General features: G+C 34.9%; 3 protein-coding genes across 5 annotated transcripts; 1 reads left to right on the top strand and 2 right to left on the bottom strand.

Annotated features, from left to right (window-relative positions):
* Positions 1-3: 3 nt before the first annotated feature.
* LOC118054055 (cytochrome P450 714C2) lies at positions 4-2451 on the bottom strand. Its single transcript, XM_035065498.2, has 5 exons — positions 2047-2451; positions 1675-1901; positions 1322-1569; positions 864-1221; positions 4-717 (listed from the first exon to the last, which is right to left on the bottom strand). Exons 1-5 carry the CDS (start codon positions 2327-2329, stop codon positions 292-294), a joined length of 1542 nt encoding a protein of 513 aa, XP_034921389.1. The 5' UTR covers positions 2330-2451; the 3' UTR covers positions 4-291.
* Positions 2452-7658: 5207 nt separating this feature from the next.
* Positions 7659-9108, bottom strand: LOC118054054 (NAD(P)H-quinone oxidoreductase subunit N, chloroplastic). The gene is made up of 4 exons (XM_073403896.1): positions 8532-9108; positions 8326-8442; positions 8095-8180; positions 7659-7956 (listed from the first exon to the last, which is right to left on the bottom strand). Exons 1-4 carry the CDS (start codon positions 8961-8963, stop codon positions 7896-7898), a joined length of 696 nt encoding a protein of 231 aa, XP_073259997.1. The 5' UTR covers positions 8964-9108; the 3' UTR covers positions 7659-7895.
* Positions 9109-15682: 6574 nt separating this feature from the next.
* Positions 15683-24937, top strand: LOC118054053 (ABC transporter B family member 25, mitochondrial). 3 transcript variants are annotated; one of them, XM_073404090.1, is made up of 19 exons: positions 15683-16238; positions 16355-16780; positions 16878-16939; positions 17048-17091; positions 17208-17310; positions 17557-17664; positions 17919-18002; positions 18199-18259; positions 19129-19274; positions 19373-19489; positions 19771-19856; positions 21179-21267; positions 21675-21730; positions 21943-22023; positions 22129-22194; positions 22280-22372; positions 22876-22940; positions 23560-23695; positions 24364-24937. In XM_073404090.1, exons 1-19 carry the CDS (start codon positions 15920-15922, stop codon positions 24505-24507), a joined length of 2286 nt encoding a protein of 761 aa, XP_073260191.1. In that variant the 5' UTR covers positions 15683-15919; the 3' UTR covers positions 24508-24937. The 3 variants fall into 3 exon arrangements, with proteins under 3 accessions (XP_073260191.1, XP_034921385.1, XP_034921387.1); XM_035065494.2 differs by having other exon boundaries at positions 15683-16252; positions 16357-16780; XM_035065496.2 differs by having other exon boundaries at positions 16053-16295; positions 16477-16780.
* The last annotated feature ends 1872 nt before the right edge of the window (positions 24938-26809 follow it).

The following is a 26809-nucleotide window of genomic DNA, read 5'->3' as shown; positions in this document are numbered from 1 at the left end:
TAAATCTTTATCGTTATTAATAAAACAAGGTGTGGGCTATTTTTATTTTATTTATGCAGCATGATTAATCACAATAACAAGGGGCAACACCGTCCGTTGAAGCAGGATGGAGAGGCACATATTATTCATCATAGATGACAGGCATATACACCAGGTGCCAAGTGCAAAGGAATGGGACACGAGCAATGCGAATAAGTAAAATTGCAGTAACACTCATCATCATATAAATAGCTTCTCCTGAGAGTTGAAGCGGGAGGAAGCCGATTCTCACTGCTTATATAGGTTTGCTGATCACAACGTCTTTATCAAGAGATCAACTCCACGTTCTGGCTCTATGACCAACCTAAGAGCGGGCGAGTGAATGTATTTGGGTGAGAGGGAGAGAGAGAATTGTGACAGAATGAGAGCTATCAGAATCTTGAGTTCAGCAATAGCCAAGTTCTGTCCAAGACACATCCGAGGCCCAACACCAAATGGCATGTATAGGTGTGGGAGCTTGCAAGCGCCTGTTATGCCTTTTGCAAATCTATCTGGGTTGAACCTGTATGCATCCGGTCCCCACACTTCAGGATCAGTATGCAGTGTCAGCACCATTGTCCACACATTCACACCCTTGGGAATGGTAATGCCTCCAAATTTCATCTCCTTAAAGGCCTCCCTTGACACCACCGCCACTGGTGGATAAAGTCGCAACGCTTCTTGAATCACCATATTTAGCTGCATAGCAAAAGAATTTCTTATATTTTTCAAGTGTTCCTTGAAGCTTATATGCTTGGACTTTGAATTATATTTTTGGAATGTAATTTTTAAATGACCTCAAATAGCTAATAAATCTTGTAATGAAACACTAGTGATTGTGATACCTGTTTCATCTTGCGAAGCATATCTGCGTCTGGAAGACAACCTGATCCACAGACTTCAAGAACCTCTGCACGGACACGATCCTGCCATTCTTGATTTGCAGCCAACAGCATGAGGCACCATGTGGCAGAAACTGCTGTAGTCTCATACCCTGCCAAGTATATATTCTTGCAGTTATCAACAATGAACCGGTCCATTGCATCCTGTCCCAGGTTGCTAGTTTTGGCACTCTCAAGGACAATTTGCAAGAGATCCTTCTCATGTGCAGTTTCCTTTCTCTCTTTGACTATTTCGAGTATCAAATTGCGGACGTCTTTCTCTAACGCCCATGCTTCTCTATTGTTCTTGGTGGGAATGTATCTGTAACAACCGATCACCAATCCATCACTAATTTTGTTTAGAAAAAGATATCAAAGCGAAGTCATATAGGTCTTTAAATCTCAAGAAACGGCTAATTTACCTCATGCCAGGAATTCCAGTGGATAGACTTTTCTTGGACATAGCCTCCTGAAGAGCTCTTAGTCTCGAGAAAATTTCTTCTCCTTCAGAATAATTGCTCCCAAAACAGGCTCTTGAGATAACATCTCCGGAGAAGCTTCTCATACCCTCGTCAATTTTGATATCTGCTACTCCACCCTCCTTATCAATTCTGCTCTTCCATGAGTTTAGCAGCACAGTGGTGGATTCAATTATCGAGCTCATCATTCCCTGTAGGCCAAGATTTGATCTATCACTCCAATATCTTTGCAAGAGGTATCTAATAAAACGAGATTTCTTGCGAGTAAACAAGATATTTGGGGTAAACGATGTTACCTTAACCTTGTCACCGTATAATTCAGGGGCGATGATTTTCCTCTGATGGGCCCAAACTTTCCCATTTGAAGTCAGAATGCCCTGACCAAGCAAAGAACCGAGTTCTTTCTGCTGATATGAAGGCTTCCCAAATTCTAATGATGAGCATGTACTAATTTCTCTCACCACATCAGCCCGGCTCACGTATAATATTTGTGTGTTGCCCAACGAAAACACAAATACTGGACCTGTACTTACAGATTACATAACATTACTTAGAATTAGGAGGACGGACTGTGCAAATGAAGAGTTGATAGACATGCGTGGGGAGTATGAACTTATGAATATGTGCTCAAGTATATGGTGTTGAAAAGTGTTATTTGGCTATAGTACCATATTGCTTCCTCCATTGCTCAAAAAATGGAAAGAGGGTAGCAGCACAGTTGTGGAAAACCGGTGGTTCATTTGTAGAAGAAGCCTTTGCTGTTGTGGATTGAGACTTCCTGATCTCGCTTATGTTTCCAAGCAGCAGGGATGGACTTGGTCCCCTAATGCCTTGCTTCCTTAGTACAGAACGAAGCCTTTCTGGTTTTAGCACCAGCCCAGAATACAAAAGCTCGAGCAATCCAAGAAAGGTTATCACTACTGCAAGTGAAATGAGTAACACAGGTTCCATAGCAACAGAGGTTTGTCTTTCCAAGGATTTAATCTAGTGTCTTAGCACTCTTTCTCACGTACGTTTAATTTGCTAACACAAGCAAAAAGATTACTACTCGCTAGAGGGCTTATGGATGTTAGCGATTACCTCCAAGCCACCTTATATAGAGTTCACAGTATAGGGAAAAAGGTAAAGATAAAGCACGAGGAGACTTTACTGAATTACTGGTACTAAAGAGACGGACGAGTTTATGCCCGTATGGTAAACTGTCAGCACGCATACAAATCTTAATTCTGGGAAACAAAAATAGAGCTTCTATAATGGATTAGAGAAATGGGAAAACTCTTTTTTTATTAATTTTTTATTGGAGTTGCATGGTGTCTTCTCTTTTTGCATTAAGTCTTCGTCCACCTCTCAAATCATTTTCTTAATTAATTCAGGTTAGGGTGACCTCGCAGCTAGATGGTTGTTAGGTCAAAGGTGGTCTCGTGAATAATATCCATCGAATATTTCTTCAAAAGAAAGAAAGCAGCTGCCACACTGAAATCACGAGTAAGAATCCACGAAGTTCCTACACTGCGTCTCCTTGAGGTTTAACTTTTATCATGAAACACGGGCAGCAGCAGCAAGCAAGTTTCACACTTGTGAAGGCTTTAGATGGTCAGGGTCTTCGTTGACTTTGCTTTCACACTTGTGACCCTCTCCTTCCTTGCAAGCGATCTCCTGGTTAACCTTCCTCGGGGGATTAATTAAATTTCTTATGTAGTCTCCGGGCTATAATAATATCACACCGAGCTGTTTTAATTAGTAATAGTAATAGGGTCGATATCAAATTTTTAAAAAATATTAAGAGTAGTGAGAATGTTTTCAGTGTTTTAAATTTGATATTTATGCTACATCCAAATGAACTTTAGTTTGGCAATTATTCTAAATTTAAAAGCATTCAACTAACTTGCATTCAAGTAACTTGGATCTGACAGTCATATTTGCCCAACCTACTTAGATCAAGCAATAATATCAAACTCAATTGTCTTAAATCTAGTAATCATGCCAGGTCAAAGATTCTAGGGTCTGACAGCCTTGTTAAAACCAGACAACTTATATTTTGCATAACTGTCAAACCCACATAGAAAAACATGTTAGATTCACGTTACTTGTGTATGGCACCCAAGTAATTTGGATCTTGTTTATTTGTCAGACCCGAGTGAACATAGATCCAACGCAGCTTTTGAAATTTAAAAATAATAAAACAATGATTATAAAAAATTACACAAAAAACAGTGTGAAATGACAAAAATATCCTTATATACAAAGCTTCTTTTTTTTGTCTTTTTCAGAGTTAAAGATGTATTTTAACTATTTAACAGTTTGTGAAAAGTCAAAGAACTCTTAGGCAACATGTCTTAATTTTTGTAACCTTGAGGGTAGAGTGGTATTTTTATTATACAAATAATCATGAAAAGACTATCATACCCCTGTTGAAACGTTTAATGATCAATGAGCCTATGAAAAATATTGAAATACCCCCACTACCAAGGTTTCAATTTTTTCAACCAAGAGCAAAATGATAGTTTAACTTTTGTGAAAAAACAACATTAGTCTCATCTCAAGCTTTTAGAGCTTGGAAAATTCATTATGCAAGTATATAATGGATTGTGTCTTGATCCATAGTACACTTGCATAGAGTTGTCAGGCCCAAGTGTTTGGGTCTAATACCAAACATGGTTGTCAAACCCAAACCGTTTGGATCTGGTGTGATTGCCAGATCTAAGGCTTTTGGTCCTAGAATGGTTGTTAAACTCAAGTAGCTTAGGTTTGGCATCTTTCTCAAACCCAAGACACTTGTGTTTGACGTGGTTACCAACCCAAAGCGTTTGGGCCTAGCATAGTTATCAAACCCAGGCGCGGGTCTCATATTGTTTTGGGCCTGACCTAGGATGGGTCAACCCAAGAAAATTTTAAAAAAATAATTGAGGTGTTAATATTTCATATGAAAAAATTAAAAAATAATCCATGTGGATATAAGTTAAAAGACTATTTTAAAAGATTTTTTTATTCCACATTGAAAAGATATTATCTAATCCTATTAAGTTGAATTATTTAAACCAAAATTTTTTTTTATCTCACATTGAAAAAACACAATTTTTTTTTTTATGAACATAAAGTATATATATTAATGGGCTTAAAATCTCACTTTGAAAAAATAAAGCATTCTTCTAGTATTTATATAGTGAACTTTGATATGGGTTAGTAATTAACTAAAAAAGATGAAAAAACAAGGGTCTCTAGCAAAGGGAAAAAAACACATTTGAGAAAAAAAAAAAAAAAAAAGTCTTTATCGGGTTCTGCTGGGTCACTCGAGTCCCAAGTTGACTTGTCGTGTTGGACTGGGTCTGATAATTATGTTTAAACAACAAAAAGCGAGCTTGAGAGTGTTACTTATAATTTATTCCCTTCTTTTCTAGTTTAATAAAATCAATTAATTTATCCTTAAAATTTCAAAATATAGATTTAGGTTTGCTTTTACATTATTATTTTTAAATTTTATTTTTTATCTAAGCGCTTGGGTTTGGTAACCATTTCAGACCCATGCACTTTTTTTTAAATGGCAGACCTAAAATGCTTGGGTCTGGCAGTCATGCCAGATTTAAACATGATTGCCGAACTTAAGTAGCTTGGATCTGGTATGGATGTCAAACTCAAGTCGCTTTGACCTGAAATGATTGTCAAACCCAAGTATATTAGGTCTAACGTGGTTGTCAAACTCAGGCGTTGGTTTAGTATTATTGTCACATGCATCCCTAAAATTCACTCAATGTTTTTTTTATTAATCTCTAATTTTAGTGAAGAAAGCATCTACACAATTACACAAATTAAGATAGTCAAAAGGACAATAAATCTTTTACATATACAATATTTTTTTTCCTATAACATAATATATCAATTTAAAAGTTTTCTCTTATGATCATATATTTCTAATTTCCGTATATATTAATAGTTATAATGTAAAATAAATTCTTCTTATAACAAATTTTAACAATTAGATCATGCAACAATATCTTAAATTTAAAAAAAGCATGAACCCTTTAAAAACCTATCCACCACTTGGATGCATGGAAACATAAAATTAATATTTTTAACTACAATACATACAAAAAAAGAAAGTTTATTTTTGAAAACTTGAAATAAATCACTTAGAACTCAATATTTTTTTTTCCTTTTCAAATATAACAAATTTATAAAATAAGTTGCACAAACAAAAAAGAGTTTACAGTTAAGTTTTATTATATATGAATAAAAAATCTTACTTTAATAAGGTAGTGTTTGTTTTTGCAATCCAGTCATGCTTTTGAAAAATTTTAAATATTGTAACTCAAGCGCCTTGGTTTGACATGATTGTGAGACCCAGACGCGTGTGTTTGGCATGGTAGCCAGGCCCAAGGTGCGTAGGTTTAGCAACCATGTGAGATCCAAGTTTCTTGGGTCTGACAACCATCATTGATTTAACAAATAACAAATAAAGAGGAAAAATGTATATTTTATTTTTTAAAAGAGAGAAAGAAAAGAAAAAATACAAACAATCGATTATCGGCAGCAATCCAACCATTATTTTTTTACAAGTGTCATACCATGGAAAAAAGGGAATGGTTGCATGTCCAGTGAAATGACGAATGAACAGATTTATCCACCAATTAAAAAACACCGCACGCACCTCTTTAATGGTGTGGGCGCCATCCTTTCACTGGAGGTAAAAAAATCAAAGAAACATTTTATAAAAAATAAGAAATTAAAACCATTATTACAATTCATAGCAAACATTAATTTTCCTTACAATTTAGCTTTTACCATAATAATGGAAGGCTAGAACGCTAGAGGAACTGTTACTGTTTGTAACAGTGAAGCCCAAGACGCTTGCAAGGGCCTTGTCTAGCCAGAGCCTCACCGCGCATGTAGATCGCAGTTTAATTATTTTTTTTATTTTTATGAAAGCACATCCTTTTCTTCTCAACATATATTTTAGATTTAAACTAATTTTGCAACATGGGAGGATAAGTTGCGCTGTTAGCTGGTAAAGGAGCCATGCTTCTTGAGCCCGCATTCCGCTCAATCCTAAAGACGGGAATGGTTTAAGGGATGCCACTAGCTTTCTGATTGATAAGACCGATCCCTCTTCTATTAGTGCAGCCCTTTTTGGTGAAAGGACCAGATTTTAAGTTTATTCTTAACACAATTATGGATATGTTTCCTGCAGATAAATAACAACATCAGAAATCAAGTGGTTCTAGTCTCTCGTAGAGATGATGATGCGTTTGAAATCAAAGTGTGGAATCATGAAAGAATATCGATATCAGTCAGTCAGCCAGTATCTTCGAGCTGCCTTTATTTCTTGCCTGTGTTCTAATTCGGGGGAATGAATTTCAAGTATTTTTATTTCTGGCTCTTGCCCTGCATGATACTGTACAAACCGGAGAGATCTTGAGATCTTCCCTTACACTGGCAAATAAGTTGTTTGATATCCCGACTCATATCTGAGTGCTGCTGTTCTGACAGGTATAATAGCTAAATGTGTTAACCCTTGCTCATGATTTGATTTAGTCAACTCAGATTAGCACTCTTTCAAGACAAGATTTATTTACAAATTACAGGTTTCTGTTTTGGTGATTCAAGAATGCAACCCTTGGAGAACGAGTTCTTCTGTTTCGACCTCGACATTCCAGAATCTGTTGGTCTAACAGCTCCATTGCCAGCGTCTTCATCGCCAAGACTATTAGATTTGGACAGTCTGGACAATCGACGGCGTGAGAAGAGAAAACTTTAGCTTGTAGGCTGTTTTGTTGATACAAGAGAGAATGGGAAATGAGACGGAGGCTAATCAACACTTCAACATGTACAATTGCAGGCACCGTTCTTTGCATTGTTCTCGCTCGTTACAAGTAAACCAACGAAAAATATCGTTTAATCTCTCTGTCACTCAGCTTCAATCTGTAGGCTAGTACAGGCTTCTTCTTTTTTCCCCTGTGATGACAAATATAAATAGCAACACACTGCAGTGCAGTGCAGTGCCTGAGATTGCAAATGATGGTTTGGTGGAAAACGAACTGGCAACCTGCAGGGTTTATTCATTTGGAGATTTCGCCGATTGCCATACAGAGATACCGATGAAATAACTCCCAAGAAAAGAAAAGGGTGGTCATTGTATCATTTGCTTTGTAGACTCTGTTTCTCTACCGTGAAAAGTGAATTCTCTTTGTAGAGTTGTATGCGATGTGCAAACAATGCCTGTACGTTTTTCAATTCTATCTTTTTATTATTATTCTTTACAATGCTTGGTGAAGGTTGTATGATATGACCAGATAATTAAGGATCGATTCTCTGCTGGATGAAACATATTCACACATGGCCAATTGGTGAGTGAGCTTCACTTTTTAACATGATATTGCGAGTTATGGAGGGGTATAGAAGAAAAACATTGTTAATCAGCTCCATCTTCGGTTTCTCCCCGAAATTGAAGCCGAGTCCCACAGGTGACAAAAAAGACCAGAGCTGCATTTCCATGTGCCTCTTTGTCGCCTCGAGTAGCCAGTCAAGCTCCCTCCGCGGTTAGTCCAGCTATCTCTTTGAGTGGTTTCCACACGAACTTTCTCCTGCACATAATTGAGTTTGCAATTATGGAGGTAAATGCTAGTGTACAGCATTAAAGTTTGCGGTGTGGAAAAACGGAATGAATAAGATGCAAATAGGACTAAACAATTGGTGAATTATCAGTTCAAAGCAAAGCTTACCAGTTTCCACATTCAGCAACGACTCTGACGTTAGGGCGGAGTGTTGGCAGCAGAGCAAGAAACTGCAGTTCCGCCTTGGACAAAACCTGTATGCAAAAACATGAGTGAATGAAATTTTATTCGATTTGAATGCTTGCCGGCTATACTTTTCCTGGTTCCTCCTAGTTCTATCACGAGAAGAACCATAGAAATGCAACTGGAAAGGAAATGCGACGGGGTAATTTCACATACCTTGGCTTCGATTATCCAGACCACCAGTCCCTTGGCATTAGGGGGCAGGTGTTCAAGTCTGAAATCAACTTCTGGGGGGAAATACCACCTTGCTATGGGTTGCTTCCCTAGATGTGCCTGAAATTAATGCATTCACCGAAAGCATAAGCTATCATGAGATGAATATTGATTGATGGTGGGAGTGCATCCAATGCATAATTACTCACAGGACAAACAGGATGAACTTTGGTGAGGGTGGTCTCAGGATCCCCAAGGCCACGAGCACTGAGGTCAAGGAAGTAGTAGCCCTGGCGGATGAGGCGGTTAAGGTAACGACCCTCGTAGCCTCCTTCGTGAGGGGGGTAAATGGCAAGGGCTTTGTGCTCCTCCACATCTGACAGCCACTGCCCTATATCAAATTTTACCAAATCCCCTCCAATGAAGTCACCTAATCCTATCCCACTACACTTCACCACCAACCCTGCAGCTGGTCTCCTCTTAGATACATTGTTACTATAAATAAATCCCTGGAGCAGCATAACATTTCTGTTTCCTACCATTACACTGATCCTTGGGGAGCAAGAGCGCTGCTGTTTGTGGTGGAGATTGATCGAGGCCGGTACTCTCCCATGTTGTTGCAGGCTGCAGGTAGATGCCATTCTTTCTCTGCTTGGAAGACCTTACCAAGTAATTATTAATTGGTGGTGTAGAAGAAGGGAATCCATCATAATGTTAAGATAAACGACAAGGTTTTCAAGAGGCATACAGCTACTGGCTGAGTGAAGCCAAGTGATAGTTTGCTGAAGTTGTATGGTAGAGAAACAAGATAAGAAATTAAATCACAAATGGACAAAGATTTGTAATTTTCTCTTTCTTTTCTTTTTCTAAAGTGAATGAGCAATCTCACGGTGTTTGTGGAAACTTTGCAAAATTATTCCTCTGGGAGCAAGGAAAAAACTTTTCAAATATTTGAATGATGAGAGTTAGTTAGACGGATTATTTTGTAAAATTAGCATAGTAAATTAATATAAATTTAAAAAGATTTAATGAAGTAGTATAGTATATTCATATCATACTTCAAAAATAAAATACTTATTAAATATAACTATTTCTAAACACGATAAAATAGTTATCGCTTTTCATGATGATAGATATAGTTGTATTAACTAGTCAATTATTTCATAAAAAAATTATTATTTTTTAAAGTTTTTTTTCAAATATATTTTCTGAATTAAAATATATATTTATAATGATGTAAAATAATAACTTTAATTTCTTATTTTTTATTTTCTTATCATTTCCACCTAAGACTTTTATAGTTTTATATTTTGATTCTCAAACTTTTTTATTATCATTTTTAAGTCCATGAATTGTGAGACATGAAAAAGAAAGTTGAAAATGATAAAGAGCGAGAAAGAATGATGCTAGTGGCAGAAAAAAATCAAATCAATGATTTTGTTTTCAAGAAAAAATTATTGATAGTGATTTTGCACATCAATAAATCAGGGCTTGATTTTCAAATTATAAAATGATTTTAGAGTATTTTAAGATTTAAAAGGAGAAAAATATATGTTTTTTTAGATGGTTTAGAGATGTTATCCGGTCAAAATGAGCTTTCAAGGTTAGAAACCTAGTGGCAGTAGAAAAAAACAAATTAAGAGATGCATGGAGAAAATTAGGAAAGAGAAATCGAAGAAGAGGCTTGGATGTTACCCTCAGGGTGTGTTTGTTTTTCACCTGTTTTTTTTATTTATGGATATAAGATATTTGATAACTGTAAAAATTGTATTTTATATTATTAGGTTCACTAAAAAATTAAATTTGAAATGTAGTTTTTATAAAACAATTTTTATATATATTTTTAACTGAGTTTCATAAAATATTTTTTTTTTGTGTTTCAAAAGCACTTTTAAAAAAAAAAAAAAAAATTATTTGCTTTAAATCAATTTTTTTTGTGCTTTTAGATCATTTTGATGCGCTAATATCAAAAATATTTTTTTAAAAATAAAAATACATCATTTTAATTTATTTTCAAGTAAAAAAGCATTTTGAAAAAGCAACCGTAACCATGCAACCACCAAATATTTTATATATTTTTTTTATTGCACATAAACCTTAACAATAATTTTTACCAAACACATATCTAAATCTAATTAATTATATCTAACCACATTTTTTTACATTTATTTTTTTAAAATTATAACTACAAAAACTACCTAAAAACAAACTTTGAAATGAATTATTAATATTACAGTGGGGAAGAATCTAAATACCAACCAAAATGGGCTCCCTTGTTCTTATTTATTGCTAATTTGTCTTAAGCCATGTTTGTTTCCAGGAATTCACTTTCTTGGAAATCATTTTCTTCACTTTTCCATGTTTGGCAAATACATGGAAAGTTAGTCAAAGAAAATTAAATTCTGGTCAAAGAAAAATGTTAACTTTAATAGCAGGAAAGTGCTTTCCCCTTTTTATTCTTGGAAAAACACTTTCCTTTTCTTTTTCACTTTTACGGATGAAACAAATATCTCCTTCTTTTTACAACTGATCTCTTCAAAAAATTATTTTGTGTGGCTGTAAATCTCTCTTTCTCATATCTCATTATTGGAACAAGATTATCTTATTTCAGGTAATTATTTTCCTCAAATATTTTTATATCTGTCTTTTTTTTTATGTTCTTTATTTGGATTTTTAATTGTGATTGTGGTATAAATCTTGTGCATTAATTCTTGGGAAAAAATCAAAACATTTTCATGCTCTGCTTTGTATAGGATCTCAAATCTGCTTGTTTAATGTTCGTGTTGATAATCTTTAGCTTTTCATCCCATCGCCACATTTCTACTCTACCACACTTTTTCAATCTTTAGCTTTCTGTCAATATAATTCAAAACTCAATAATTTAGGACTTCATTCTTTCTGGGTATTGGTCTGAGAAGAGATAGCGTGGCTTTTATCTCTGTTCTGTGCCCCAAGACTGTCTTTGATTGACAATACGTATAGTCTAGGCAGTAGAGGGAGTTATGGCTATTGCCTGGAGAAGGAAAATTGTCTGCTCCATAATTTCAAGCGCCATGCCAAAGCTTTGGCACAGAAAAACTCCTACAAAAAGCTTTTTACAAATAAAATTCAGGATTCTTCCATCGTCATTACACTGCTTCAGTAGAGAACTGAAAAGTCAATTTCTCCACACCTGACAAAATAACAAACTTTGATGTCTTAAAGAACCAGATGACAGGGAACACTAAGGATGGAGCAGTCCTTTCAGCGATTTAACCCACAAAAACATAATTTAAACTTTAAAAGAGAATGGGAACAGTTAGATTGAAGAAAGCCCATAGAACGATGCTTCTTCAGTAGCACAAATATGGGCATATGGGTGTAAATTAGCAGCGCAATTCTTCATTTAAAAGGGTTTCTTTTCAAAAAAAAAATTATGCTTGCAAGTCTTCATTTCGATTTCTTGTGACCTCTCTTCATGCTTGGCCTAGCCCCATGCAACAATTTATATGTACGAATTCATGTTTTGATGATTGTTAGATTTTGATTCAAAACTTGTTATCTGGTAATTGTTTTTGCTTTTATTTTCAATGACATCTGAACTACATAATTGAACTGAACATGACATCTAGAATTACAAGTATTTCTAGCTATCCAAATATATTGATTATGTCAGTTTGATCATAATTTCTTATATTGATTGTGTAAGTATTTGATATGTTTTTTGAATGTTTATTTCTCCATACTTTTTAGGTTTCATTATCAGAAAACTTCACTTTCTTAACATGGATTGTAAGATTAATCATGCAACATGTATGGAAACAGCTGTAACTATCATAGCTGCAGGAGTAGTTATTATTGAACGAGAAAGAAGTAGAATTTATATACCAAGAGAACCACATATAAATGCAATTGCTCAACGAGAATTCTATATTGATAGCATTTTGAATCAAGGTGATAGACATTGCGTCGAACAAATTCATATGAAACCAATTGTGTTATATAATTTGTGTGATGTTCTCACAAGTCGTAACCTATTACGATCAACTCAAAATGTGTCTATTAGAGAGCAAGTAATTGTGTTCTTACAAATTATAGGTCGAAACCAAAGATTTTGTTTTATTAGTGGTATATACTATAGGTCTGTTGAAACTATATATCATTACTTTAGAATTGTATTTAAAGCAGTTCTTAAGTTATACAAACACCTTATCAAAGACCCAGGGGATACAATTCCCGCAGAGATAATGAATAATCGCAAATTCTATCCTTATTTTAAGGTATGAGAACAATATTAATATTTTTATACATTAATTAATTACATCTAGAAGAAAAGGTTATAAATTATTTTTTTTTCATGATTATATAAGATTATGTGGAAGCAATTGATGGTACCCATGTTCCTGCAAATATTCCTGTTGAAATTCAAGGACAGTTTCGAGGTCGAAAAGAGGAAACAACACAAAATGTTTTAGCAGCTATAACTTTTGATTTGAAGTTTATATATGTTTTAGCTGGATGGTAAGGAAGTGCACACGATTCCCGGGTTTTAGGTGATGCACTATCAAGACCTAGTGAACTAAAAATTCTAGAAGGTATAAATTAAATATTTACAATATGCAATAAACATGTAAATTGTCTAATTAGATAAAGATAATAATATTTTTATTTTTTATTTCTAGAAAAATATTATCTTGGTGATGTTGGTTATGGTATTCAAAAAGGAATCATTACTCCTTTTTGTGAAGTTCGATACCACTTGAATGAGTTTATAGAACATTCACCGGAAAATAAAAAGGAGTTATTTAATCTTCGACACTCTTCATTCCAAACCGCTATTGAGTGAGGGTTCGGTATTTTGAAGAGTCATTTTAGATCAATTGATGGAAAACCTTTTTGGTCTTATGAAACACAAGTGAATGTTGTGCTTGCATGCTATATTATTCATAATCACATAATGAGAGTTGATCCTTATGACTTTCTTATGGAAGAAATATGTTCGGAAAGTGAACCAATTAGAAGAACAATCAGCTTAAGCCAACGGGAGGAGAGGAAAGAGAATAAGGAGTGGATAACAAAAAGAGAAATGATTGCATCAACCATGTGGAATGATTATAACACTCAAAGAAACTAGTAATTGAGTGTTAATTATATGTGTTTGTTTTTATTATGTCTTTCTTGAGTTTGTATTGTCTTTGTTATATATTTGGATTGTTTGTTGACTTTATTATAATTTATTACGTATTTCATGTGTTCTTCCTTAAATAGTAGTTGTATTTTTTTGTATAAAATTAGTTCAATCTAAATATTATATAATTTTATTTTGTATAAATTTGTGATTTTTTTTGTAGAAATGAATACTGCGAAGAATGAAAAATGCAAAGGTAAGCACTTCATATGATCTAAGCCTATGTCTCACATGCTACTTGAGATATTAGTCAAGGAGGCACTTAAAGGAAACAAGCCTTCTTCCACCTTCAAAACGGAATCTTTTGCAAAGGTAGCTACAGAAATTAGTCAAAAGTTCAACATGCAATGTGAGCTGAAGCATATGGACAATCATCTCAAAACTGTGAAAAAATAATGGGGAATAATAACCCAACTTAAAAATAAAAGTGGTTTTGGTTGGGATGATTGTTTAAAAATGATTACGGTTTCGAAAGATGTATATGATGAAGAAGTAAAGGTATGATAAATAGTGTATTCTGTGTAATTTTTACATTTACTTTTGTTTCCAAAACTTTATACAAGGAACTGAAAATTGTATATTCTAATTTTTATGAACAGGCACATCCGAATCATAACAAGTATCTCAACAAAAAACTTGATATGTATGAAGCAATGACAATTGTTGTTGGAAAAGATATGGCAATCGAAAATTATGTCAAATCATATGTTGATATCAACCTGGAAGAGAACATTAAAGTGCAATCTATTTCAATTGAAAATGAAGGAGAATATGAAGAAACTTCAAAAGATAAAGAAACATCTTCCTATAATACCCAAAAGAGGTAACATAAGAAGAGATATCGAATGTATGAAGATAATAGTGTTGAAAAGTTGTCTAAAAAGATTGGAGATGTAGCGTTTGCAATTCAAAGCCTAAGCAAAAATCAACTTGATGTTAATGAGCTATATACAGAAGTGATGAAAGTTGAAGGCTTTGAGGAGATCGCTTTTGGCAATGTTTTTGATCACTTGGTCCAAAATGAAATGTTGGCAAAAGTATTTTTGGCAAAAAATGTTAATTTAAGGAAAATTTGGGTTCATAATTTTATGAACCAACATTGCTACAAGCTTGATTGCTAGATGATTTCACTATAATAAGAAAGTTTATATTTGTTTTTTTGACAAGTATGTTTACTTGTTTAATTTGATCTAGTATGTTTATGTTTGTGAATTTAAACTAATATGCATGAGTATTACATCAAAACTTAATATTTATGCATGATTATGTTTTATGTAAGATATTTATATTTATTTCTAAATGCTTATTTGATATATATTAAGGGGATATTAAAGGGATAATTGCCGATACCCGTAAAAAAAAAAAATCTTTATCCAAACAACCCATCAAAATATTTTTGTTTTTATTTATCTTTTAAAAAAATCTTCATACCAAAAAAACTCAAATATCTAACTCTTACTTAATACCATAAACTAATTTGGTTTTCTTCATATGAAAAAAAAAATATTTTAAATTGAAAAAAATAATATTAATAGGTTTATTTATGAAAAATTTCACAAGGTTACTCTATAATATTATATGACATATATAGTTATATTTATAAAATAAGCTATATATGAATATAGGATATAATAAAAAAAATTTGTCATTACACTTTTTAGATTTTATTCTTTTATTGTAAGTGATTAAATATTTATATTTAATATTTTTCATATATTAGATAAATTTGAAAAAGAAAATAATTCATTAATAAATTATTTTTCAATTCATTTTTCATAGCATAATCGAACACTGGAAAGTGTTTTTCAGCTCATTTTTCATTACACTATCAAATATCAGAAAATATTTTCCTAAAATTTACTTTTCCCGGAATTCATTTTAAAAAAAAAAAACTACTTTCCAGCAAACAAACGGGGCCTTAATGAACAACTTATTTGTAAGTGTTTTATTTTAATTTAACTTATAAATGAATTGAATTTATATATCTGGATTGAAAGTAATAAAATTTAAATAATTTTTTTTCCTTATTTCCATATTATTTCTTATAAGTTTTTTTTTTTAAAAAAATATTAGATGAGTATTTTTAATCTTTTTAAAATTTAAAAAAATTAAAAAAGCATGTTGTAACAGCACTTTCACGTCGCGCGTTGAATAAAAAAAATAATAAACGACCTTCACGTTGCTGTATTTTCCTGGACTTTGAACCCCACCAAAAAAAAAAAAGGAAATAGAATTTTGAGCAAAGAACAGACTGAAGCAAACAGAGACTTCCTTTTGTTTTGGAGTAATTTGAGACTGTTTTGTTTTTCTTCTCGGGAGTGGAGTGAATGCAACACTATGTCTTCTTAGTCTTATAGTATTATTTATTATTCTATTTTAGTAGTTTAATTTTGTTTTCTAATATTTAGTCGTGGTGGAAGACGAGCGATTATGTTGGCGGCGGCAGTGGCGGCGGCGGCGGCATCTAAGAAGTGCTTTAGGGCTCATAACAACCTCCTCCTTGGCGATCACAACATCAAGAATAGCCCTCTCTTTTTTTTATGCTTCTTCAACCATTCCCATTCCATTCATACTCCTAATCATAATAATAGGCCAGGATGCTTTCCTGGACAGAGCAGCGGCACTGCTATTTTCGCCAATTCCCCCTCCAGCAGCAAGAGATCATTCACCATTCCATCATGGAATCATCGTCGCTATCTCAATCTCAATGCTTTCCTATCCAATCCTGCTTCCTCCTCCTCTACTCCTCCTTTCCGGCCACCGGTTTGTCCTTTATCTCATTCTCAATTTTCGATATTTTATATTCATAATTCACCTTTTAATTACTGAAACTGAAAGAAATACTCTTTATTTTGTTACAATAACAGAACTCTGTGCTGAATGGCCATGCCTTATTCTCAACAATGTCAGCTCCAACGGATAAAGATGGTGTTGCAAATAAAGCTCCTCCTTCTTCATCAGCTACTACTGCTACTAATAAATCAGACCAACAAGTTGCTGACACGAAAATCCTACGCACTCTTGCTAGTTACTTGTGGATGGAAGATAACCCCGAATTCCGCTTGAGGGTTGTTCTCGCCCTTGGATTCCTTGTGGGTGCTAAGGTTTTGAACGTTCAAGTCCCTTTTCTTTTTAAGCTCGCTGTTGATTGGTTGACTACTGCCACTGGCAATGCTGCTGCTCTTGCTTCCTTCACCACTGCCAATTCCACTCTCCTTGCTCTCTTTGCTACCCCTGCTTCTGTTCTCATTGGTTATGGCATTGCCCGCACCGGATCCTCTGCTTTCAATGGTAAATCACTACCACTATACACTATTACTTACTGATAATAAATACTAAAGTTTGTGTCTTCTATAGTCTCTTCTCACGTTTACCCTTTTTTTCCCAGAATTGAGGACTGCTGTGTTTTCTAAAGTAGCTCTGAGAACAATCCGATCTGTTTCTAGGAAGGTTAGTCAATGCTTCTTCCTATTTATGAGTTTCATTTGTGAATGTGTTCGTTTTCCTTCTTATGATTTAATATTGTAATCTGCTTGTTTTTCTTAAATCAAAGTTCAGGTCTTTTCACATTTGCATGAGCTTGACCTCCGCTATCATCTTAGGTATTCATGCTTCATTATAGCATAGAAAGCCCTTTCTTTCTATCATATATAGGCTACATTCAATAAGTCATCCACCACTTTCTGTTACGCATCTCACTTCATCTCTGTCTTTCCAGTCGAGAAACTGGTGGATTAAGTAGAACAATTGATCGTGGTAGCCGTGCAATAAACTTCATCCTCTCATCTATGGTGTTCAACGTTGTACCGACTATTTTAGAGGTATGAATATTCTGCTACAGATTTTTTTCTTCTTTTGAGCAACTTGACTTTTTTTATATTTTGGATTTAGTCAAACATGTTGGTATCCCTGGTAAGCTGCACACTGATCTCCTATGTGAATTCTTGATATCTTTCCATAATGAAACACTTCAACTCCTTGTTTATAACCAGCTAAAACATCCACCTGTACAATTGCTTCCTTATTTCCGAACATTTTTTGACAGAATTTTTCATCCATCCTTCCAGATCTCTATGGTTGCAGGTATACTGGCATACAAATTTGGCGCCCCTTTTGCATGGATCACTTCACTCTCAGTGGCTGCATACGTTACTTTCACGTTGTCTGTGACACAGGTACTATATCTTCTTCCATTTCCTTACTACCATTGTGCACATTGGCTCTGAAATTGATAGTGCACTAGTTTTTCCCACAATCATCTTTTTGCATGGATTTTGAGGATGAGCTTTGGTGCTATCCTTGATCATTTTCACTTTACACAATGTGATCGCATGTTTTAGTTCTATGAGCTGCTCCCCCTCCCCATTTTCTTAAATTTCCAATGTTTTTGTTGATCACATTTTCATCAATTTTTCTTTGTCATATGCAGTGGAGGACCAAGTTCAGGAAGGCCATGAATAAAGCTGATAATGATGCTAGTACAAAGGCAATTGATTCCCTTATCAATTATGAGGTGAGATTATGATGCGTCTTTTTTGGGTTTTTTCCCTGCTTATGTACTGTTCGACAGTGGTGCATCATTTTATGAAGGATTTTCTGTCTAACTCTTATTTGATGCCTCATTTTACTGTGCTATAACCTCTCTCTTTTTCCCATTGTTATGGTTTCCACTTATCTTGTTTTTCTCTTTTCCCCCCTGTTTCTGCCAGACGGTCAAATATTTCAACAACGAAGCTTATGAAGCTGACAGATATGATGAGTTCTTAAAGAGTGAGTGGTTGGAACATTATAGTTGTTATCTACTTCTTTGATGTTAAATCTGAAACAAACCAGCCACTGCTTGGAATAAATTAACACATTGATGACCATAAAAACTTAAAAGTGGTAGTCATGATGTGGCATTCCTAGAATGAGATGTTGATTAACATTGATTTGAACTCCTAAGCACTTGGTCAAAAAGGTTATGATATCATATAAAAAAACCACTCATCCAAAAAGCTTAAGCTGTTAATTGAGTCTAGAAAGTGGCTTTATATTACACTCTTTAATGCTTGCTTGAAATTGTGGCTTTGAACTTACAATAGAAACCCTGCAACAGTCATGTGGTGAATAGTTGAACCTTGACTTAGCTCGAGACTACGTTAGAGTTTCCAAAAACTACAATGGTTTTTCTGGCATTCCAGTTAATTGCATCATCCCATGTTATTATTCTTAACTTATCCTCTTCTTTGTTTAGAAAGTTCCTATTCTTCTATATATTCATTTATATGTGTGTGTGTGTGTTCTCTGAGTAATTTTAGATTTGTGTATTGATTACACTTCAACTTGAACTCTAAAAATTCCATTATCATTAATGTCTGTAAAGGCATCCTGCAACAAGCACTTGTCTTTTCCTTGTTTCTGCTTCTTGCTTTTATGTATTCTTTTTTTCTGATTATCTTGGCTGACAAGCCAAACTAGTGAGTGTTGGCACAATCTCATCTAGAATTCATGGATATGGTACTCTAGGTGCTTGACTCTATCTGTCATGCCGCACTGCTTTGCTGAACTTAAGCAGCCCTTTTAAACAGTCGCTTCCTGTGCTCATATCTGCTTTTTTTCTCTCTCTCTCTCAATTTCAAAACAATGCTCTCTTTCAGGATATGAAGACACCGCCTTGAAAACATCACGAAGTCTTGCCTTTCTGAATTTTGGCCAAAATGTGATTTTTAGCACAGCTCTGTCAACAGCTATGGTTTTATGTTCACATGGGATTATGAATGGCCAGATGACAGTTGGTGATTTGGTAAAGCTTCTTTATAAAAGAAGAAACTATCATAAAGCTTTATATCTCGTGTGATTAACTGATGGTTAGACAAATTATGTATGCATGTGAAAACACAGGTAATGGTAAATGGACTTCTCTTCCAGCTCTCCCTTCCACTTAATTTCCTTGGCAGTGTTTACCGTGAAACCATACAGAGTCTTGTTGACATGAAGTCCTTGTTTCAATTACTCGAGGTATATTTTTAAGGAACTCTGCAGTTTTCTTGCAGCTCAAGAGTCAATCTAGCTTTTTTTATTTCACTCTTTACAATTCCATTTTCTTTTTCAAGTTTGTAAAGTAGCTTTATAGTTTCTGAATGTGCCCCCATAAAGCATGGAAGCACAACAAGAAAAAAAGAACTATCGTTCAGTGATTTGATTGTTGATCCAAATGATTGAAGCTTTTCTTTCTTAAAAAAACCTGCTTTCTTGTGGACTTGGCTTATAAAGTACCTTGTTCGATTGATTTTTTGCAGGAGAAAGCTGATATTAGAGATAAGGATGATGCAAAGCCTCTTATATTAAAGGGAGGTGACATTCAATTTGACAATGTACACTTCAGGTTTGATGATGGTTCCTTCTTTATTGAAATTTGTTTGACAGACAGCTAGTATGAATTCCATATCTTAAGTTTAGTTGTTGCTTCCATGGTCACAATTATTTTGAATTAGCTGTCAATTTTTTTCATTTGGCATGTCTGTTCCCGAAATCATTGCTATCCAAAACTACTGCTACTGCGGGTTCTGATATTGTATTGATTTTACTTTATTATGGGTTTTTTTCCCTGGTTTCTAATTGAGATCATTATATTGCTTTTGTAATTTGTGGTGCTATTCTGCCTGTACCTGGATGACCATTTTTCAAAATAAAAAAAAAGAAATTGTTGCCTGGGTCGTGTAGATAATTGGCTTTATGTGGCAACCCAGCAATTGAAATCATTCAAGTTTAGTGGTTGCTAATCTCATGTAGATTTTCACTGCTTGTTTCCAACTTGAAGATCAGATTTTCATTTAGAAAGCAAATGGAATTAATTTACTTTAATGGTGGTAAACTGTGTGTGTATGTTGGAGAACTCTCACTCCAATGCAAGCTTAAATGTCAGACAACTAAAAGTTGTGCTCCAAGCTCTAGACTTGTCAGCTTTAAGCTCCATGATGTGGTGAAATTTTTACCAACGCAATGCAGAAGGAATCTTGAGTCTGACCTGAAGGAAGTCTAGGTGTGAAGGCTGGAAACTTTTTGATTTTTTATTTCTATACAAAATCTCTTTTTATGATAGATCAGATTTTTTTTTGGTATGGCCTAGAAATCAGATTACAATTGCTTCAAAAGCTAGTCCTAGCTACAAAAAGAGGGAAAACAAATTCGATATAAAAAATACTTCTGACAATATGACATTTTGGAAACAGGAAGCTATTTTTTCCCCTTTTCTATTAAAAGAGAAAACCATTGTTTCGATGTTCAAAGAGTTGAAAAGTTTCAGAATCTCAACTTTCATTTGTTTTCTTTTATCCCAATCGTAACCTGGTTCCTTAAACATAACCACACTTATCCTATGTATCAGTCATCCTTTATCACCTTTAGGACTTGAAGATCTCCTGAGGGACTTCAATTCATTGCTTTCCTTGAACAAGTTTTGGAGTTAATTCAGCCCCCCCTACCTGTCCTCAACTCTCTTTATGCATGGAGGCTAATTGTTGTTTTGCATCCATATGCAGTTAAAAGAAAAGTTGGTTCGGCAGATTAGCTTTTCAGATTATATGTTTGTTGTTTGATTGTGGTTATATTTGGAATTCAATATTTTATTATTATTCATTTGTGAACATCTGATGATTTTGTTGATTATTAATTGCCTGTCCACTGTACTTGTTAAACTTGTGACAGCTACTTGGCAGAAAGAAAAATTCTTGATGGCGTAGCTTTTTCTATAACAGCAGGAAAAAGTGTGGCTATTGTTGGAACAAGTGGTAGTGGTAAGGATCTAATTTGTTTTAGACACTACTATCATCAGCTACTTGTTTTTGCACCCATTTTTGTTAGAATCGTTCTGTGACGTGAAATGTATTTTTTGCTTTCTTCATATACTTAAACTTTCCAAAGTTGATGCATAGTTCTGGTATTCGTTGCTGGATGATATTTACTCATGATGTGATGTTTTGTAGGTTGAAACCAGGGCTGGGATAAATATCATAGTAATTTACAAACATGTCTCCATTTGTGTAATATTAAGCTATTATTGTTATTAATTTGTAATCTGTAACAAGAGCAAGTTCATTTACAGGTGCTGGAATTAAATTGATAATCCTGTATTTGCATTAGCAAATGCTTTTGCACTTAATTACCCACGCTGCTAATTTATTTCAAATGTATTTTCTTGCAGGTAAGTCAACCATTCTTAGATTACTCTACAGATTTTTCAACACTAATTCTGGAAATGTAAGAACCAATTCCTCCATTGTTATTTGTCATTTGGTCCAACAGATCTTAACTTCCAAAAATAATATTTTCCTTGTAAGAAGATCCTATATATTGTTTCACTTCTTCCTCCCAGTCCAGAACATTTTTCTTTGATCCAAAAACAATACTGTTAATTTCAATTAAAACTCTTCCCTATTCTTGTTTTACAATTGACACTTGCTTTTTGGCAGATAAGAATTGATGGTCAAGATATAAGGGATGTAACACTGGATAGTTTGCGGAGGTCTATTGGTGTTGTCCCTCAAGACATAGTATGCATGTAGTTTCACTTTGTGCATATAATTTAATAGATCTCCCTTGTGAGATCTTGCGAGTTGTAATGTTAATGAGCTGAGCTACTTTTGCTTCACGTACAGGTACTTTTCAATGACACAATATTTCACAACATCCATTATGGTCGTCTTTCAGCAACAAAAGAGGAAGTGTGTCTTTTTTGCTTTTCACTCTCCAAAGTGTGCATTGCTTCTGATGCTTATTACTGCATCGCTTACACTTCTTCATCCTCAGGTCTATGATGCTGCCCGACAAGCAGCAATTCATGACACTATCATGAACTTCCCTGAGAAATATTCTACTATAGTAGGGGAACGAGGGCTCAAGGTGAGAGGTCTATTCCTATCAACTAAAGAAATTTTCTATCAGAATGGCTGTAGGAGACCTAACTTCAAGACCTTGGATGGAATACTGTTTTGGGATCCATATATTATCATTCCCTCCAAATGAAAACTGAGAAACATAAAAGACAATGAGTTACTGCTAGATGATCTTTTCACTTTCAATCCAAGCTGTATCTTCTTGGCCCCTCATTTTGACTTGAAACTGCATGGGTTAGGCTAAGATGGTCTGGATTTTGATCTATGCCAGTCTTAAACCATGTGTGGCTCCATTGCCCTCTAGTACTGTCTTAACAAATATGATGAAATTTCCTGGTAGACTAACTCTATCAAATGTGGATAGTTTGGGAATCTACTTGGACATAGTGCTCCATAAAGAGAGAACTTTTGTGACCAAATTGCTCCAAAATGAAATGAGACTACTATCTGTGTACTTTTCTTTTCTGTGGAATCTTGAATGTTTAATAATGAGGAATTTTTTCCATCCAGTTAAGCGGTGGTGAGAAGCAGCGTGTGGCATTGGCTCGTGCATTTTTGAAAGTGACTCCTATTCTGTAAGAACTCCATTCTTCTTGTTGACCAGCAAGCATTCTTCCATGATGGTCATGACGGTTACTTCTTTTCTCAAAATCTTAAAGAGTGCTGTTGAACAAATATTCTGTCTATTCCAGATACATACCCTTTCTGTCTTGGTCTTGCATTCTTGTGCATTTAACAATTGCATTTAGTGCCCAACAAAATGGAGTGACCATATGATTTTCACTGTAAGCCATAGTTCTGATAGATAGAGTTTTTGCATGATAGTGCCTACTGCTTCTGTAAATTAAGAAAATATTTCTGTAGAGCTTTAAGTTGTTTTGAGGTTTAGGGTAGTAAACTTCTTCTCAGTCAGCATAACAACGCATAATTGTGATGATGATAAATTTTGTCTGTTCCATTGTCCAGTTTCTAAATTCTAGTTTAACTGCTGCTGTAACTCACCAAGCTGATTTGATCTAGATGCAGTTATGGCAATTTTGAGCCTGGCCCAAAGACAAGGGTTGCATATGATTCATTATCTTGAACTAAATCAACAGAAACAAAACTTCAGAAAAACACATATCATGTATCGGGTTCTTATTCTTCCCTTAGTCACATATGCCTAATGAACTTTGTCTCATTTGATTTCCTCAGGCTATGTGATGAAGCTACAAGTGCGCTTGACAGCACCACAGAAGCAGAGATTCTAAATGCATTGAAATCATTATCCAGCAATCGAACTTCAGTTTTCATTGCACATAGGCTTACAACTGCTATGCAGTGTGATGAGGTGAGCATTCTTGGAAACCATGTTTCATTATTCTTTTAGGGTTCTAAACTCTTAGGGTCTTGATTCAGAGTATTTACAGAATTTGATTAGAGTATGCCAGCTGTCTTACTCGCTTAGATTTCATGCTTCCACTGTTGCCTGTCTTTACTTATAAGATTAGGTTCTTTTCACTTTCATCAGCAGGTGTTACATCTTTTTTTTTTTCCTTTTAGCAAAATAATAGGCATGCCTTCTACTCCCTTTTATCCATGGGACACAGAAATGCACTTGCATTGTTAAAAAAGCTCTCTGTTGGTTTTGTATGAAATTTTGTACGATCTTATAGTTCATATTATCTTAAACTTTTGCGTTGAATGTTTTATCTTGGATTGGAGCATGTGTTAACTTGCATTGCTGTTGTTGATGTAAACCTCCATGCAACACCTATTTGTTGATTGCGAAAGAAGTCCCTATGTTGGCCTGCTAGTGAAGTGAGATGCTAAAGAAGATGTTAGGAAGTTTGAAACAGCCTTATAAACTGTGGGCTTCTTCATGTTAGCCTTTTGATCCAATTTAACCTTAGTTGAACTCTCTTAAGCGTTTAATGCTTCTTGTGAATGTCATTATTCTCTTACCAGCTCACTATATATTTATACATAGTTTCCCATCCTTCTGAAATGTGGTTTCAGATAATAGTTTTGGAGAATGGTAAAGTGGTTGAACAGGGACCCCATGAAGTTCTCCTGACCAGGGCAGGTAGATACGCACAGCTCTGGACACAGCAAAACAGTACTGTAGATGCCCTTGATTCAGCCATTGAATTGGAGCCATAGATGTTGCAATCTTCCCTTGAACACACAAAGCATAGTGTTGTTTCGGCTGCCAATAAATTCCCCCCCCACCCTCGACAAATTGTAACGATGTCGTACCGGTTGATGGTTTGGGTTTCACCATCACAATGAAGAAGGGGGTGATATCCGTAACATCTTAGAAGAAAGAAAGCAATACTGAGCAACGGATTTTCAATTGAAAATATGGTGAGACGCACATAAACCTGCATGAATCGTTCAATCATATACATAAAATTGTAACATCTGGAATCACCGTACAGTTGTCAAATTGATTGATCCACGTTACACTAACCATATGACTGACAAGTTGCCCGACATCTTGATTTGTATGGAGAGGACTGGTATTGTTAAAGTCTGTCGATGTAGTGGTCTATGTAATGTTTGAGAGATCATTTTAGGTAGAAGGTTGCTCAAGAGGAAGATGTCATTTAGCCAGTTTTGGAAGCCATCCTACTAGTGGTCTCTCTTTCGTTTCTTTTTTCTTTTTTCTTTTTGTTTTTTGGACTTGAATCTGGTTTTGGTTATCCAGTTGGAATCCATACTTGACGAAGGATGGATGTGGGCTTGAGATCCTCGTTATTAAGCAAAAATCAAGTGTAATGGTAAATTAAAACGGGTAGATTTTTTTTTATCAGACTGGGCTCATCTTATAGTAAGGCCCGGTATAGATGTTTGGGCAAATGGATGAGGCCCGTTAATTAATTAAATTATGAAAGGCCAGGTGAGGCCACGGGCTCTTTGCTGCATATGACAAACCGAGTCGTTCTGTATCCTGAAAGATTCGGATTTATGAACTCCTCCTCGACGCCAGTAAAGGCCTTCCTTCCTTGACATGAGTCTGCTCCTCTCTCTCTTCAACAATTTTCTTTTCTTCGATATTCCATTTCATAAGACCACCTTAATGAGTAGCCGGCCTAGGCTCTTATCAACCAAAACCGTCGAGTCCAATCCAACCCTCCCCACGTGGCTATGGTTACGCTTCTTGATCATTCTGTCCATGAAGATTCTGATGAATTAGATGATTGGGACATGCAACATCTTATTGATCATCATCAGGAAGATGAAGTAGTCGACCTGGATACCATATCCAGATTGTCCAACACGTATACGTACAACAACGTTATGAACAAAGTCTGCTTTGTTCATAAATAGCTAGGATTTGCTGCACCCATTTTTTCTGCTTTTGTTGGGATTGCTGGACGTTGCTGCCAAGGTCATGATCACTGCTAGCAGTCTCGCAGCATTAGCCAGCATTCCCTCCTGTGATGTTCAGCTTCTTGGTTCCAAGAAAATGATACGTGCAGGATATATTCTTGGCGTCTAACAGGTAGTGTGGGTTGTAATATTGAGCGAAGGATGTAGTTCAGGCCACACCACCATCTCTGTGAGCTCATGCTTGTAGATTCTTGGCTTCAAAATTAAGAGGTCTTCGAGAGGAGACTTGTAAGAAAATAGAAAAGTGGCAAAAGCCTCGTCCTGCATGCCAGGCTACCTAAACCACTTCCAGTCACCGCTGATGCTTCTCAGAATAAGAAAAGGAGAGGCGGTCAGCGGCTGATCAGGAAGACTAAGGAAAGATATATATGCCATGACTGACATGAGGAATTAAGCTAGCTAATAGGATTGTATAAGAGAATTCAAAAAATAACAACTACAATGATGAGAATCACAATTAAAATACAAAATAAATTTTATATTTGATTGAAGGTGAAATTGAAAAGAAAAATAAAAAAATAAAAAAATAAGGGTCAAAATTAACATAAAAAAACAATGTTTTGATTAAGATAAAATTGAAAAGACTAATAACTTTTACAAAAAGACTAAAGCAAAACCTTAGAAATGCAAAGAATGAGGATCAAATTGGAGAATATAATATTTGGTAAATTGAGATCAAATGATAAAAGTAAGAAAAAATAAAACTATTATAAAAACACTAAGATAAAATATAAGAACTCAAAAGAATAAGGACTAAAGTTGAGATACTAACAACCAAGAGAGTCAAACTATAATATTAAGAGCGGAGAGAACAAAGAAGAGAGAGAAAAAATAACTAACTGTCAACAAACTATACAACCACTAGAGATATGCGCTGCACCAACAGGAAGAGAACATGACATTACTTCCAATGACATAGCAGAAGAGTATTTTTTTTAACGTTTAGAGGCACTGCACGTACTCTCGGGTGTGTCACAGGCCCACGTTCTTTTATATTATTTTTATTTAGTTAAATATCAAAGTGCTCCTGAGTTGACTTTCTAATTACAAAAAAAAAAAAAAACCATTG

Source organism: Populus alba, chromosome 13 (genome assembly GCF_005239225.2).
Source record: "Populus alba chromosome 13, ASM523922v2, whole genome shotgun sequence".
Taxonomy (NCBI): domain Eukaryota; kingdom Viridiplantae; phylum Streptophyta; class Magnoliopsida; order Malpighiales; family Salicaceae; genus Populus; species Populus alba.
The sequence above is the reverse complement of the archived record's forward strand: the minus strand, read 5'-3'. Positions and strand labels throughout refer to the sequence as shown.

Coding starts and splice junctions, on each gene's coding strand:
- LOC118054055 (XM_035065498.2), bottom strand. CDS start 2,329: ATGGAACCTGTGTTACTCATTTCACTTGCAGTAGTGATAACCTTTCTT. Junction 1,570..1,674: donor TATACGGTGACAAGGTTAAG/GTAACATCGTTT, acceptor CTTGGCCTACAG/GGAATGATGAGCTCGATAAT. Junction 1,222..1,321: donor ACTGGAATTCCTGGCATGAG/GTAAATTAGCCG, acceptor CGGTTGTTACAG/ATACATTCCCACCAAGAACA.
- LOC118054054 (XM_073403896.1), bottom strand. CDS start 8,963: ATGGCATCTACCTGCAGCCTGCAACAACATGGGAGAGTACCGGCCTCG. Junction 8,443..8,531: donor AAGTTCATCCTGTTTGTCCT/GTGAGTAATTAT, acceptor CATTAATTTCAG/GCACATCTAGGGAAGCAACC. Junction 7,957..8,094: donor GTTGCTGAATGTGGAAACTG/GTAAGCTTTGCT, acceptor AATTATGTGCAG/GAGAAAGTTCGTGTGGAAAC.
- LOC118054053 (XM_035065494.2), top strand. CDS start 15,920: ATGTTGGCGGCGGCAGTGGCGGCGGCGGCGGCATCTAAGAAGTGCTTT. Junction 19,490..19,770: donor CCTTGTTTCAATTACTCGAG/GTATATTTTTAA, acceptor GATTTTTTGCAG/GAGAAAGCTGATATTAGAGA. Junction 22,024..22,128: donor GTGTTGTCCCTCAAGACATA/GTATGCATGTAG, acceptor CTTCACGTACAG/GTACTTTTCAATGACACAAT.